We start from the raw sequence: 16,190 nt of genomic DNA, 5'->3' as shown, positions 1-16,190 counted from the left end.
ACAGCTTGCTGGTTGTAAAACTGGTGCTTGAAATATGCAAGGAACTCTGCTCAGAATCTCTCCTTTCAGCCACCATGCCATGAGCCTTTCTGGGAAAGGAGAGCTGGTCCCATGATAACAAGTGGGGCTCAGCCTCACAAAGCTCAGCCTCCATTTGCCCCCCTCCCTACTTACAACCAGCCCAGGAGAGGGAATGGCACAGCCTTCTTCCTCCTCCTCCTCCTCCTGAGCCTCAGTTTTGCCCTTGTAGATCTCAGCAGGAAAGAGGCGGCTGGGGACAAGACTGGAAAGGGTTTGTTTTGCCGCCCGCTAGTGCTGAGCTAGGGACACGGGTGGCGCTGTGGGTTAAACCACAGAGCCTAGGACTTGCTGATCAGAAGGTCGGGGGTTTGAATCCCCGCGATGGGGTGAGCTCCCATTGCTCGGTCCCTGCTCCTGCCCACCTAGCAGTTGGAAAGCACGTCAAAGTGCAAGTAGATAAATAGGTACCGCTCCGGCGGGAAGGTAAACGGCGTTTCCGTGCGCTGCTCTAGTTCGCCAGAAGCGGCTTAGTCATGCTGGCCACATGACCCGGAAGCTGTACGCCGGCTCCCTCGGCCAATAAAGTGAGATGAGCGCCGCAACCCCAGAGTCGGCCACGACTGGACCTAATGGTCAGGGGTCCCTTTACCTTTACCTAGTGCTGGGCTAGCAATGACAAACCTAGACAGCATCTTAAAAAGCAGAGACATCACCTTGCCGACAAACGTCTGTATAGTTAAAGCTATGGTTTTCCCAGTAGTGATGTATGGAAGTGAGAGCTGGACCATAAAGAAGGCTAACTGCCGAAGAATGGATGCTTTTGAATTATGGTGCTGGAGGAGACTCTTGAGAGTCCCATGGACTGCAAGAAGATCAAACCTCTCCATTCTGAAGGAAATCAGCCCTGAGTGCTCACTGGAAGGATAGATCCTGAAGCTGAGGCTCTAAGACTTTGGCCACCTCATGAGAAGAGAAGACTCCCTGGAAAAGACCCTGATGTTGGGAAAGATGGAGGGCACAAGGAGAAGGGGACAACAGAGGACGAGATGGTTGGACAGTGTTCTGGAAGCTACCAGCATGAGTTTGACCAAACTGCGGGAGGCAGTGGAAGACAGGAGTGCCTGGCGTGCTCTGGTCCATGGAGTCACAAAGAGTCAGACACGACTAAACAACTAAACAACAAAAGTACTGGGCTCCCTGCTTGCCTTCCTACCAGGCTCAATGGGCCCCAGCCGCCACTGCAAATCGCTCTGAAGCAGCAACCCCACAGCCAAAGGGCTCCGGGACTGGCCTGCTGAAATGCTGTATCTTCTCCCTGCTGATGGCGGCTTTGCTATTTATCCCTTTGTCAAGAAGAGTAAGCAGAAAGTGAACTGGGAGGAGGGTGCTGGCCTCTCTATCGCCAGGGGTTTTTAAGCAGAAACTAGATGGCAACCTCTCAGGGATTGTTTAGCTGCGATTCCTGCATTGCAGGAGGGTTGGACTGGATAACCCCCAGGGGTCCCTTCCAACTGTACGATTCTGTGACTACAGATCCGTCCTGGAAAACAAATGAAAGGCTTTCTCCCCTCTTCACCCCCGCCAGCCCCCTGGTTTTTGGAGAGGCAAGCCAGATGTTGTTTTGGAGGAGCTGCTGACATTCTCTAGACCAGGGAATGGTTGTGGTCAAGAACACAATCCAGGGAGGGAGACCAGATGCTGTGCAGGAAATCTCTGATCATCTTTTATTTATTTTGGGGGGTTTTTATACAGTCTTATCTAATAGCCCAAAGCAATGGACAGAAACTTGGCGTGCACAAAAAAAATGTTTGCAGTATGCTGAGAGTTTTGCTTAGAGTTTTCCCCTTTTCTTTTTGAGCCCTCAAAAAGCTTATGTTCTTACCTTTTAATAAAACCTATAAATATGGTAGTCATACAAAACTTATTTCAGGCATTCATTGGAACAGAAGAAGAGGCTTGCAGGATCAAGCCAGTGGCCCACGCAGACCAGAATCCTGTTCTCATGATGGCCAACCAGATCCCAGTTATGGGAAACCCACAAGCAGGGTCGGAGCACAAGAGCTCTCTCTCCCCTAGCCCTTGATTCACAAAATGGGGGGAAAGCCCATTTCCAAACGGACCTGTGCAGGATGCATCCACTCCAGCCTGGTGCATGGGAGCAAGATGTCCTTTTGAGATAGTGGCAGAAAAATTAAATCGCTTCTCTCCGTGGGAAGCGGGTGCAATTGTCAGTTATAGCAGCAACTGGAAGAGTCGTGTATGGTAGATGCTGCAGGATTGAGGCTTCATTAGTGCCTCAATCCAAGGAGAGAGATGAGAGCCAAGAAGATCAAGGAGGAATCTGCACCCAGCAGAGAAGTAATTGCTCTGAACTGGGAGCAGATGAAAAGGACTGGGGAGAGGCAGCAGCAGCAGAGGAGGGAGACGGAGGAGGCTGCCCTTCTCCGGCTGCTGGGTCTCTCCTTCTTCTCCCCTCCAATTAATGCCACGCAGGAGATTCAGCAGGGATGGAAGCAAAACGCGGGGTCTCTCCAACAGCCTCCCATTTCATAACGCCCAGCTTGGGGCACATTATCCTTCATGATGGGAAGGCAAAGCTGTGCCAGATTTTTTGGAATTTAATTCCGACAGAAACGACAAACGCTGCTAAAGGAACGATTGACTGTAGTCCTAAATCAACGCTGAGTATTTGTGAGGATGCCAGTGCAGGTCTGTTGTTAAAAGGATTGCTGTTATCCATGAAATTGGCAACTCAAATAGTAGCTGCAGCTCAACAGCCCAAAACCTTAGATTGGACACTCTGGAATAGAGCTACAACGGAGAAAATCAAACAATAATTGAGGTGTCGACAAAGATGAGAAGCTCCAGATAATTTTTTATGTGATTTGGCATTTTCAGCCGTCCTTTTCAAGGCAACCATCAACCAGCCTGGCAAATCTGGAATTAATAATCTGATGATACTGATAGTATTTACTTGGACCCCTGTGAAACTGTTACTCATTCTACACGCCTATTTTATAGCCTTGTTTTTCATCTCTTGTCATCTGTTTTTATAATCGTTCTCTCTGTTTTATATGCATTATAAAGTAAAATTAATTTTTTTAAAAAACTTCACCCGCCAAAAGTGGCCAGCTTAAAATCATAGAATTGTAGGGTTGGAAGAGACTCCCAAGGGTCGTCCCCCCTCCCCAAAAAAAGTCAGCAAGCCTTGTGGCCCCAGAGAGCCTTCTCTTTTATCTGCTATGAATCTTTCCACAGCCAGTTTCGTTGGATATCCACAATTTCATTTCTTCCATTCAGGAAGGAATGTGTTCTCTAAACAGCCCCTTGAACCTCAGGTCAATGGCTGCAGGGGATTTCCTGGCAAAACTGGCCCCAAACCGCACTGGTACGTCAATTTAGCTCTGACCACATCCCGTTCCCCCCCAGGATTAAATGCTGCAGCCTGAAGTCTAGAATCTTATCTCTGACACCTGTGGCTTCTCCAGAGCGGTCCGATTCCATTTCCCATCCAATCCTGTCTCTCTGCCAGTGGTTTGCAGTCCTAGCCTGACACCCACAATTTTTCCTCTGAACATTGCAAGCAGGTCAGGAAGAAGAAGGTTTGGGGTTTTTTTGGTCCCCGCCACTGTGCGAGGGGCTTGATCCTGGCTGGATGAGTGGCTTCCGCTTGTCCCCAGAGCTGGTTTCTGAAAGAAAACAGCTCTCAGGTGGAAGAGAGAAGCCTCTGCCGATAAGAGGGTAGAGAAGAGTCTTTGTCCCTCTCTCTCAAAACTAGAATTTCTGGGTATCCATTTGTTGTAAATAGAATCTGCCCTTTTTCCCTTACGTGGTATCCAAGAACCCATACAGAGTCCTTACGTAGGTTCCCTATTGGTAGGAGAAAATAACAGAGGCCAACCAGAGAATATTGAGAAGCAAAGCAGCTAGTAAGCCTGATCTTTATTTTTCTGTTGCAACAGGGTGCTCCCCTCATGTGCAGGAAAAGAGGAGGACCCAGAACCAAGGTGTGCCTGCCCTTATATAGACATTTTAAATTCCCTGCCCTGGAGCTCCAGACCACCCCTCCATACATCATACATACATACATACATCACAGAAGGGGTGTAACCCAAGACCACCCCCCATAAACATCATACCTACATCACAGAAAAGGCGATCTACAGCAGAAATCTGAGTGCATTGTTTATCTTGTTTATCTCGTCTGACAGGTTACCTGTTAATGCTCACTTGATTGGATACCCTGGAGAGCCTGGCCAGTCTTTTTAAATGATAAATACTTAGTTCCTGAGCCAGGTCACAGGCTCACCCTATTCATACACAGACATACCCTTAAGACAGGATTTGTGAAGGAAAAGACAATGGGGAGGCTTTTCCATTTTCCTTGACCTTGCAGAGAAAACATTTGCTCAGTTTGCGAATCAAAATGGTTTCAGGTTGGTCTTCCTGTGCTGATCTATGTACGTGCTTGGTTGGTACACTTATGAACGTTTAACATAGATCTAAGACCTCAAAATTCTTATCACACATTGAAGCAGGACAGATAAAAGGAAGGGGAGAGCTGCTCTTCTGCTCAGGTCCTGCTCGGGGGTTTCCCTTTGGCCCCTGTGGGAGCAGGAGGCTGGGCTGGCTGGCCTGATTCAGCTCTCCTCCTGTCCTTATGCTTCTGGAGGTGAGGATGCAACTGCCGGCTGTGGACTCTGCTTCTCGCTCGCTCTGGCTCTCCTGCTGTTGGTCTCCCTGCCTTCTGCCCCGCCAGCCCCACTGCTCCAAGGGGGAAGCCAGAGCCCCCTTCAGGCAGGCTCGAGTGGGGTTAGGAAATCTCAGCAGCTTTCTCTCGCCCAGGGCAACCCCAAGCGACTTGTATTCAAAAGCAGAGCAAGACAGGAGGTGTTTTACCCACAAAATAGGTACAGTAAATTCTGTGTGTACCTGCCATTAGCATTGCCCACACAGTTACAGTTGGGAGGGAACCCAAAAGGTCCTCTAGTCCAGCCCCCTGCAATGCAGGAATCAGAGCCGAAGAATCCTCCATTATTTCTTTATTTATTGCTTTCAGATATACCCCTCCAGGGAGCTTGTTCTCCTCTTCCCCTTTCTGTCCCTGCGACGGCAACCCTGCGAGGTTGTCGCCCAAGATCGTGCCCAGTGAGCTTCATGGCCAAGTGGGGATTTGAATCCTGGCCACTCCCAGGTCCTCGCAGTCTGTCACCCTAACCACTGCACCGCACTGTCCTAGAAGCATGGAATTGTAGAGCTGGAAGGGACCACGAGGGTCATTTAGTCCAACCCGCTGCAGGAATCTTTGGCTCAGTGCTCAACTGGAGCCGCTCACCTTCACTGTGTTGCAAGAATTTATGTATAGGTTGGGGGGGGGTTGCCCCTCCAGCAGATATCATGCACATGCAGCCCACTACCAAAATCAGCACAATCCCTTTTGTGGTTTGTCCCCACAAAACACTTCATCACAGTTTCTTCCTGTCTATTCAAAGGGCCTTTGCTGCACAATACCAAGTGTAAGAATTCACTGATCAATGTATCTATGTACTGGCTCACTGGGAAAACTTCAGAAATTCATCCAGACATGTGAGCTCAGCTACTCAGCAGCCCCTCTGCCTGAGTGATAATCCCTGGCATCCTGATACCTGAGTGCCAGACAGGTAGCCATTCCAGAACTAACAAACCCAGATGAAGACAAAAAGGTGTGGTTAACCTGGCTGGGAAACAGGGAAATGTAAATATCTCTTTTGTTACACTTGATGGGTGTTTGGTGGAGGGCAAGGGGAACCATGGGGCAGGGTCCAGGATGCTCAGATTCCTGCCACCAGACCTCCCCTTTCATAATGTAACCGTGATGTATGAGTGATGTAGTTTTTTGGGGGGTGTAACATGGGGATTAGCAGCTAATAAAAGTTTGGGGGCTCTTTTGTTGGGGGCTTCCATCTTGTTCCACCTGGTGGCAGGTGGGAGTCTTGTCATGAGACAGTCTTCAACGAAGACCAAGCCTAATGGCTGCTGTTTTGCGCTGGTATTCCTGGCTTTCTTTGTCCAAGGCAGCCCTCATATTTCTCCGTTAACAACTTCTTGCTCTGAATCATAGAACCAGAGTTGGAAGGGATCCCAATGCAGGAATCTCAGCTAAAGCATCCATGACAAATGGCCATCTGACTTCAGCTTAAAAACCTCCCAGGCAGGAGATGGCTTCTTCCATCGCTTTCTGTGGAGTTTGCTGCCTGACCAGCCCTTTGAAGGCCTCCCAGCGTCTGGCTCTGGGCAGAATTTACCTTCATGCCTCAGCCTTGAGCTGCCTGGGTCAAGAATGCAGAGATAACACCCCGTTTCCATCAGGGTCAGGTCAGCGTGGAGGCAGCTAGTTTCAAAGTTGCTGCAGAATCAGAGGTTTCTGGATTTCCAAGGATGATGGAATTCCTAGCTCTGCCCACGGACAGCTGTCATGATAAGGCTGGACCTGACAAGTTTTCACTGTGCTCAGTTCTGCATTCTGGCAACACAAAAAGGTCTCTCCCCCCAAAAAAACTTTCTCCCAGCTACTCCTGAGGATCCTCCACTTGGGCCTGTTCAGCCGCTGGGTCCCGGGGCATACCGTATTTTTCACTCCATAAGAAGCACCTAGTTTTTAGAGGAGGAAAACAAGGAAGAAATATATTCTGAACGAAACAGTGGATGTATGATCTTTGTGGTTCATGCTGTGGCCACAGACATGATCTGTGATTTGACGGTGAGTTTGGGGTGACCCAATGCAAAAATCCTGAGAATCCATGTGGATCCGTGCTTTGTAACCACGTCTTTGCACCATTGCCGCCCCACAAAACAGTGTATGCGTGGTTTTTTTGGTGTAGGCTGTAGCCATGGACATGCTATGTGATCTGATGGAGAATTTGGGGTGACCCAATGAAAAATCCTGAGGATCCATGGGCTTTTACCTCCCCCCTCCCAGGCAGCCTCCTTTATCGCTAGTGTCCCTTATCTCCCTCCCTGATTGCTTGGCGATCAGCTGCTTCCTTTCAACACTCCCTTCCCTCTTGTTTGCCTTAGTGTCTTTTCCTTAGCCGGAGCAGCTTTTTGCTCCTCCTTTTCTTCTAATTTCTCTCCTCATTGCTTGTTTTAGTATTCCTGTCTCCTCTCCTTGCAAGTTCGCTGTCTTTACCTCCCCACTCCCGGGCAGCCTCCTTTATCTCTAGAGTCCCTTATCTCCCTCCCTGACTGCTTGCCAATCAGATGCTCAACGGCTTTGTTTCAACACTCCCTTCCCTCTTGTTTGCCTTAGTGTCCTTTCCTTAGCCGGAGCAGCTTTTTGCTCCTCCTCTTCTTCTAATTTCTCTCCTCATTGCTTGTTTTAGTATTCCTGTCTCCTCTCCTTGCAAGTTCGCTGTCTTTACCTCCCCACTCCCGGGCAGTCTCCCTTATCGCTAGAGTCCCTTATTTCCCTCCCAGTTGGGCAGGGTACAAATAAATTATTGTTGTTGTTGTTGTTGTTGTATCATTATTACCACCACACCCTCCAACCTTTCTCTGATGAAAATAGGGATGTCCTAAGGAAAAGTGGGACATTCCAGGATCAAATCAGAAACCGGGAGGGCTTCTATAAATCCGGGACTGTCACTGGATAATAGGGACACTCATGAGGGTCTGAAATTATTTGAGGTACCCCCCTAGGAAAACACACCCACACCTCAGCCCCATGTAGAGTAGCAAGGAAGTCATTTATGGTGGAGGTAAGGAGAGGAAAGCGCTCCAGAGAAATCTTGAAGGTGAAAAATTAACTCTTTATTCAGTGATTGCATAGTTCACGGGTGAAATACCCGGCTCTGAGAACACAGCATTTGCCGCGAGCGTCAGCTAGAAAGGATCAAGCGAAGCCGGCAAACCACCTTCTCCTCTGCACATTCGAGATTACGCATAGCATCACGGTACACAAATATATCTATGTACATGTTACATTGCTCACATTATTAAGCCCTTTGTTTCTTGGGTCAGCTTTTTTAAAAAACAAATGAATCTTTCTCCAAAGTGTGGACCTGGGAGCTTCTTAGCAAGGAATGCCTCCACCAAGAAATTGTGCTCGTCTTTCTGTTCCCCATTGGAAGGGGTAAGAAAGCTGCTTTCTCTGCCTTCCTTCTCCACAGTCCTGGCTCTCAGTTTTCATTTCTTCCCCTGCCGTGCCTTTTAACGAACACAGAGAGTTTGTTTCTCCAGCTAAATACTTAAAGATGGCCCAGGGAAAGGATTTGAGGCTGGTGTTCTAGAGCCCAAGAAGAGCTGGTGTCTCTGGCCAGCATCTGTCTCGGCAGCGCTGAGTGCCTTTGACGTCTCTGTTTATCTGACGTTTATCTGAGTCCTTCTCCTGTCCCACCCAGCCAGATCTTCCCTGGTTTCAAACACGAAATAAAACTCCGCTTGTCACAGTTTTTAGAGAAAGCGCTTGTGCCATCAATGCGAAACCCTGGACCTTGGTGAACGGTTAAACTGCGGAACTCCCTCCCACAGTAGGCAGGGACCAACTTTAAAAGAGGGCGGGGCAAATTCCTGGAGGGGGAGGAGACTATTGATGGCTACTAGCTACTAAACTGCAGGAGTGGAGAGGGGTTCTGTGTTCGAATCCCGCTTGCGGGTTTCCCAATAGAGGCATTTGATGATCAGGATTTGAGAACAGGATGCCGGATTAGGTGGGTCTTTCAGGACTGGCGCAGCAGAAGTCTGTACTTGCTGCCGTACATTTCTGGCGGCTGCTGGTGCCAGAATCTAGATATATATTATTTTCTTTATTTTTGGCATGATGCAGCAAGCAGCTTAAAATATTTGCGACCCTCTCCCCAGCATAAACGACTTCGGGGAAGGGCATGTCACATTTTGTTGGGGCCGCAGACAGCTGGACATTAAGGGCCACCCATTTCTGGGCAGGAGATATTCCTGTCTTACGGACACAGCAGACGGAGGGGAGATAAGGGGTTCAAGTCCTCCTGATGTGGAAGGACGGACCTTTATTTATTGCTCCAATTCCCTTGAAGACAGAAAACTAGCAGGCCAGGGAGTCTGCAAACTTGCCAGGCGCTGCTGGGGGGAGTTTTGTGTGTGACGTCGTTTTTCACGGGGGAACTCTCAAAAAGTACCTGCCCCGTCTATGGCCCGAAGCAACACATTTCTGCTGTGTGCGCAAATGACATCAGGAGGAACTTTCTAGAGTCCACTGGAGGTTTTCCAACTGGGATTCTTCAGCTGTGATTCCTGCATTGCAGGGGGTTGGACTAGATGACCTCTGGAGGTCAATTCTAACTACGATTCTTTGAAAAAGCCACCAAAATATATCTTTTTTTATTGCAGGGGAGGGTCTAGCTAGGACCAAATTTCGGCTCCTTGGTAAAGGAGCAGTTGGGGGGTGATGGCTCCTTGCAATATTGTCACATTTGGGGGGGGGGTTCAGGGTTGCTGCTTCCAAAGCCCCCTTGGGTCCCCATTGCTGCCGGAATCACCCGTCTTTCTAAAGAGGTGGCTCAGGCGATGGATTTCAGGCCGGGCCAGCAAAGCAACCCTCTTCCCTCCCGGGCAGGGCGGGGCGGCACATCATTTGGGCAGGGGGGCGATGATGACGTTCCGGTAGCCCTTCACCCCCTTCAGCTTGTCGCTCTCGAAATCCACCACCAGCTTCCGCAGGCCCGACTGGCGGGGCACGAACTCCACCCTCACCTTGGCGTCCTCACCCGGCCCGACGGGGCTGTCCCTGCGGAGAGAGGGGAAGGGGGTCGCACGAGGTCAGCCTACGGTCATCAGAAGAGTCCGCTGGATCAGGCCCAGGGCCCAGCGAGTCCAACAGAACATCAACACAAGAGCCCTTTCCCTTCCCAGAGTTTCCATCAACCCATATTCAGAAGCATTGCTGCCTCTGACCGTGGAGGCAAAATAATAAAATAACAATAATAAATTTATTATTTAAACCCTGCCCATCTGTATTATTTTACTGTTAGCCACTCTGAGCCTGGCTTTGGCTGGGGAGGACGGGCTATAAATAAAATTTATTTATTATTATTATTATTATTATTATTATTATTATTATTATCATCATCATCATCATCATCATCATCTGGCTAGGCTTCCCCAGCCAATCTGGGTGGCTTCCAACAGCCCTCGTGGCTAGGAGCCCTCAATAACCCTTTCCTCCTCCATGAAGTTATCTAATGTGGTGGGAGTGAGTTCCATATGCACTGCAAGAAGAAGCAATTTTATCTTTCCTGATAAAAGTTTCCTTGAAAGTCCACACGTTCCAGAGTTCTGAGAGAGGGAGGAAAAATTTCTGGTGGCAATATCCTTTTTGAGGCAAGGTGACCAGAGCGTCACACAGTACCGTCGTACCTCGGAAGTCAAACGGAATCCGTTCCAGAAGTCCGTTTGACTTCCAAAACATTCAGAAACCAAGGCGCGGCTTCCGATTGGTTGCAGGAAGCTCCTGTAGCCAATCGGGAGCTGTGGAAGTCACGTCGGACATTTGGGTTCCAAAGAACGTTCGCAAACTGGAATGCTCACTTGCGGGTTTGCGGTGTTCGGGAGCCAAAACGTTTGGGATCCAATGTATGACTGTACTGCAAATGTGGTTGCATCATAGATTTGTAGAATGACATCATGATGCCGGTAGTTTTATATTCACTTCCTTTTGTAATGATCCAATGGTCCAAGGGATCAGAACCACTTCCCTACAAAGAAAGGCTGCCGTTTTTCAGGCTTCTTAGCTGAGCAAAAAGGCCAGCGAGAGGCAACACGATAGACGTTTGTGAAATTAGGCATGGTTGGTTTGAGAAAAGTTCTTCTCCCTCTCTCTCACCACTGCAACTCCTGGAACATCCAAAGTCTGCTCTGCTTGCAGAATTAAGCCTTTCCCCCTTTTCCCCTTCCACAACTGAATTGGGCGTCAACAGCCCTTGTTCGCGTCTTGGAAGTGTTGGTACTGAGAACCAGAAGATGTGGTTGGGGGAAACTCACAGCTCCTGGATCTTCTGCCCTTCTGTCAGGCCGGCACCCTCGACGGCGAAGAGGCAGCCATTCAGGGGGGTCGGAAGGGGGTTCTTCAGTGTCAGCTCGGCCACCAGCCTCCGCTTCTGAACTGGCTCCCCCAAGATCTGCATTTGGAAAAGAGGAGAAAGCTCAGCCTGATGGGGAAATATTGGGGTTCAATGCCCAATACCCTTTGGGTTCAGCCTGGAGGCCCATAAAACCCAGATTCCAGGGGTCAACAAAACAGGACATGCTCAGCCAACAAGGAGTTGATGAGCAGCGGGACAACATGAAAACAGCACAAACATTTATGCACCTATAAGCGTGGGGGAAGCTATGTCCGTATATGACAATACATCCTTCTTTCTTCTAACTTCCTTCTCTCTTCCCCTACAATAGCTTCTAACAGCAAGATCCTTCTTATGTGATACGTTGTCATTCTCTCTTGCAAACACAGAAGAACCACACATGTCCCTAGCAGAATTTCATTAAGCTGCACGGTCTGGACTCAACATCTGTCTGTCTGTCTTTCTCTCTTTCCCCGGAACCTAGATGAACATTCTGACCCCTTCCAACTCTACAATGTGATTACGCCCAGGGCACGCACTTCCCAGAAGCAGCCATAAAATGCCCATGCAAATTTGCCTTACCCGGACTTTGATATCTGGGTTTTTGACATAGATGTTCCTGGACTCGAGGACGATCTCGTTGGTCTCGTGCTCCTTCAGGAGAGCCATCACCTTGATCATATTGTCCTGCGTCAGGCAGTCGCCGTACTTCTCGTAGAGGATGCGCAAGGGGACGACCCTCTCTGGAGAGGAAGCCAGAAGAAGAAGAAGAAGAAGAAGAAAGAACATGAGCTTTGCCAAAGACGGAATCCAGACTCCTTGGATCTCCTCCAGTTTTAAGAAGATTCCACAACATCATGTAAAAACAGCATGAGGGAATGGGTCTGTCTCTTGCACATACCCAGTTGACCACTGGGTGGAACCACAGCTGGGAGAAACCAGCCACATAACCACAAGAGGGAGAAAGCATTCTGAACGCAGCATCACATACAAAAACCAACCCATATGCACATGGGTTGAGGGCAACAGCCTCATATCTCCTTCAGAACATAGGGAGAGCCTCTCTCAGGTGTGGGGAACCTCTGGCCTTCCAGATGTTGCTCCCATCATCCCTGACCATTGGCCGTGCTTGGTGGGGCTTCTGGGAGCTGAAATCCACTGACATCAGGCTGTCCGAAGGTTCCCCATGCCATTGGTCTATCTCAACCAGCATCCTTTGTCTCATTGTGGACCACCAGACGTCTCTGGGAGACCCACAAGTGGGTGACGAGGGCCATCGCCTCTCGGGCTGATGTTCTCCAAAGCATGTTGGACCCTGACCCTGGAGGTCATATGCAGTCGCAGGGGCGGTTTTAGGGTAGCAGGGGTGCTGAATTTTAGCACCGCACAAGGTGCCACTGAAATTTGAGGGCCCAATTTCTCACTCATGAGTTCTTCTGTTCCCCCTCCAAACATAGAAAGTTGCCCTCTACTGAGCCAGTCCAATGGCCACCAAGTTTAGTACTGTCGCCTGCTTCTTGGGAGAAAAGCAATGACAAACCTAGACAGCATCTTAAAAAGCAGAGTCATTACCTTGCCAACAAAGGTCCATATAGTTAAAGCTATGGTTTCCCCACTAGTGATGTATGGAAGTGAGAGCTGGACCATAAAGAAGGCTGATCACCTGCAAGAAGATCAAACCTCTCCATTCTGAAGGAAATCAGCCCTGAGTGCTCACTGGAAGGACAGATCCTGAAGCTGAGACTCCAATACTTTGGCCACCTCATGAGAAGAGAAGACTCCCTGGAAAAGACCCTGATGTTGGGAAAGATGGAGGGCACAAGGAGAAGGGGACGACAGAGGACGAGATGGTGGGACAGTGTTCTCGAAGCTACCAGCATGCGTTTGACCAAACTGCGGGAGGCAGTGGAATACAGGAGGGCCTGGTGTGCTCTGGTCCAGGGGGTCACAAAGAGGCGGACACGACTAAACGACTAAACAACAAAGAACAACAATTTGGGGAGGGGCATGGATGTGGGTCTCCTGCTGCTGCGTTGAGTGACAGCCATGCACCTGTCCTGATCTCTCTTTGGCCCTCAGTGCAATGGACATCTGGGTGCACTTCAAAGCCATGACGGCTCGCCAAACCCAGCTGTGTCCAGCAGGCGGCCAGACGCAAATTAGCTGCCCTAGGATGCATTTGGCCAAGACTCTGGGTTTACGCTTGGCCTCTGCCTCTAAGTCTTGCAGAGTTTCCCCCTTTAGGGATCTTGTGGGTTTTTGTTTTTAAATCTCTTCCAAAGTCTGCCTAATGGCAAGGGCCTTTAAGATAAGGCCCAGTTAATGCAGGCGGGTCAAGTGGAAGTTGCACTTGTAAAAGGTTTCTGGTGCACGTAAAACGCTACAGTGCCATCAGAAAGTGTTGGATCAAAGCATATCGGATTCCTTCCCAGCTCTGGAAGAAAACATGTCACTTCTAAATGAAAGAATGCAGAGAGAGAGAGAGAGAGAGAAATAGAAAGTTTGCTTCTTCTGCTGTAGTTCCCATGCCTTGCTTCTTCAGCTTTCTGATTCTTTAATTCAGAATTGCAGCTGAAATGGAAAACTTGGAGAGGACTAAAACTCTGGGGTATTAATAGGATGCAAAGAGGACACAGCATTTAATGCTTTCTGACATGGAGATGGCATTTGGACAATTCCCCCGGGAGTAAAGAATACAGTCATACCTCGGGTTAAATGTGCTTCAGGTTGAGCGTTTTCAAGTTACGCTCCGCGGCGACCCACAAGTAACGGAGCGTGTTATTTCCGGGTTTCGCTGCTCACGCATGCGTGGACGCCCAAAATGACATCACGAAGCGGCAAAATGCGACCCGCGCACACGCAGACACACAGTTGCGTCTTACGTTCTACTCAGGATGTGAACGGGGCTCCGGAACGGATCCCGTTCGCATCCAGAGGTACCACTGTATAAGAAGGGCCTGCTGGATCAGGCCAGTGTCCCATCCAGTCTTGCATCCTGCTCTCGCAGTGACTGACCAGATGCCCATTATGGGAAACCCACAAGCGGGACCTGACCATAAGAGAAACTCTCCTGGCATTCAGAAGCATGGCTGCCTCCAGCTGTGAAGGAGAAGCATGGCCAATATCCATTGATAGCTTTCTCCTCCATGAATTTATCCAGTCCTCTTTTAAAGCCATCTAGGTTAACAGCCATCACCGTCTCCTGTGGCAAGGAGTTCCGTAGTTCAACTCTGTGCTGCATGAAAAAGGACTTTCTTTTAACTGTTCTGAACCTTCCAACATTCAGCTTCACTGGCTGTTCATGAGCTCCAGCGTTAGCAGAGAGGGAGGAAAACTTTTCTCGATCCAGTTTCCCCATGCGGAGAATAATTTTATAAGTTTCTATCATGTCTTTCCAAAGAGGATCCGTGAGCTAGCCAAGGTCACTCCCAGATAACCGGTTTACTGAGCTGTCATCCCGACCTATTTGAAGGGAGGTTAAACTGCGCTGTACCAAGCCATTGTTTTCCCACGCTGAATTTCCCCATTAATTTCCTCACCGCAAAGGGTCATTTTTTAAAGGAAAATGGGCTTGTTGTGCCAAAGCACCGAATCCACTGGAACAGCAAGCCTGAGACAAGATCAAGCCTTGCTTGCAAAATAGCAGCAGCCTGGGAGCATCTTGGTTTTAACCTGTGCAAAGATAGAGGCTTTGGGGGTCCCCAAAGGGTGGGAATACCCCCAAAATCCCACAGCTTGGAGATATCCAGCAAGACGGAGCCTCAGGAGGACTGGGAAGCTCAAGCGACCCAGATTGTCGCAGCTTCTCAGGGGTCTGTGTGGCTCTCACCACTGGTCCTTACATCGATGCTCCATCAATGACCCTAAGGTGGATTTCTGCCAAACAGCTGCATTCCTTGCCTGAGCCGTCTTGGGCGCTGAACGACAGCCTGCGGTTCGCCTCAACGTGTCTCTGCGTTCTCTTCCAAATGGTGCTCAGGCTGTGGGTGTTTTCACCCAGGAAGCTAGCCTCCCTTGCTGCTCACCTCCAAATTCTTGCTGTTTGTCTGGAACTGGGGGAAGGCATTTGTAATGCAAATGAGCATCCTGGCCTAGGCCTGCCAGCTGAAGCAAGAGGAAGTCCCCTGGATGGAAAGGCTTTTTTAATGCAAGAGAAGGAGGGGGGGAAAGGTTCTGGCTTGCATGGTTTGTTTAGGGGCTTCCTGGGGCAATCTGTCTGACCATGGGTGCAGGGATGGGGGTGGGGGAGAGAGGGAGCTGAAGAAGACAGAGCCTGCCTCTTTTATTCGTAGCATTTTCATCTTGCTCTTCAGCCAGAAAAAAGGCTCTCTGCCCTGTCTGCAAATGTTCACAGAGCATCCCTGCTTATGATCTAAAAGGCACATGGCACAAAAGGAAAAGGTATCTGGAGGGAGGAGGAAAAACACGGCTGGTTCTTCTTTAGTAAAGGGCCCCTCTGCCTCTCCTGGGCACTGTTGAACATGCCCCGTGGAGGTGGGTATTTTAGCCTGGAGAAAGAAAGGCTTAGAGGGGATATGATAGCCATTTTCAAATATCTCAAGGGCTGCCCCATGGATGATGGAACCAACTTGTTTTCTCCTACTCTGGAGGGTAGGACTTGAACCAATGGCTTCAAATGATGGAAAAGGAGATTCTGACTAAACATGAGGAGGAATTTTCCAACAGTAAGAGCTGTTCAACAGTGGAACAGACTCCCTCGGGAGGTGGCGGACTCTCCCTCCTTGGAGATTTCAAAGCAGAGGGTGGAGGGCCATCTGTCAGGCGTTTTGTGATGTTCTATGGTTCTACGAAAGAGAAGGTAAAGTCATACTCCCGCCGGAGTGTCACTCAGTGCACAGCCAGATCCACCAATTTGAAGAACCAGTCCAGCTGTTTCATGGAATTACAGAGTTGGGGGGAACCCAAAGGTCATTCAGTCCAACCCCCTGCAATGCAAAAAAATCACAGCTAAAGAATCCCTGACGCATGGCCACCTCCGCTTAAAAGGCTCCAATGAAAGAACACCCACCGCCTTGATTCTTAGCCCCACGGTCCCAGGCACCAGGAGACCAGCGAAAACTCCTGTGCCGACACACC

The 16,190-nt window shown here is 49.4% G+C and overlaps 1 protein-coding gene across 1 annotated transcript in view; it reads right to left on the bottom strand.

Annotated features, from left to right (window-relative positions):
• Positions 1-7,787: 7,787 nt before the first annotated feature.
• TGM2 (transglutaminase 2) overlaps positions 7,788-16,190 on the bottom strand; it is a 163,461-nt gene continuing 155,058 nt past the window's right edge. Inside the window, exons 12-14 of the mRNA XM_083618833.1 lie at positions 11,676-11,836; positions 11,014-11,150; positions 7,788-9,760 (exon numbers count right to left, since the gene is read on the bottom strand). Of these exons, the coding sequence (XP_083474959.1) occupies positions 9,604-9,760; positions 11,014-11,150; positions 11,676-11,836 (455 nt within the window). The 3' untranslated portion in view covers positions 7,788-9,603. The remainder of the gene's footprint in view (positions 9,761-11,013; positions 11,151-11,675; positions 11,837-16,190) is intronic.

Source organism: Podarcis filfolensis, assembly GCF_964270895.1.
Source record: "Podarcis filfolensis genome assembly, chromosome: 6".
Classification (NCBI taxonomy): domain Eukaryota; kingdom Metazoa; phylum Chordata; class Lepidosauria; order Squamata; family Lacertidae; genus Podarcis; species Podarcis filfolensis.
The sequence above is the reverse complement of the archived record's forward strand: the minus strand, read 5'-3'. Positions and strand labels throughout refer to the sequence as shown.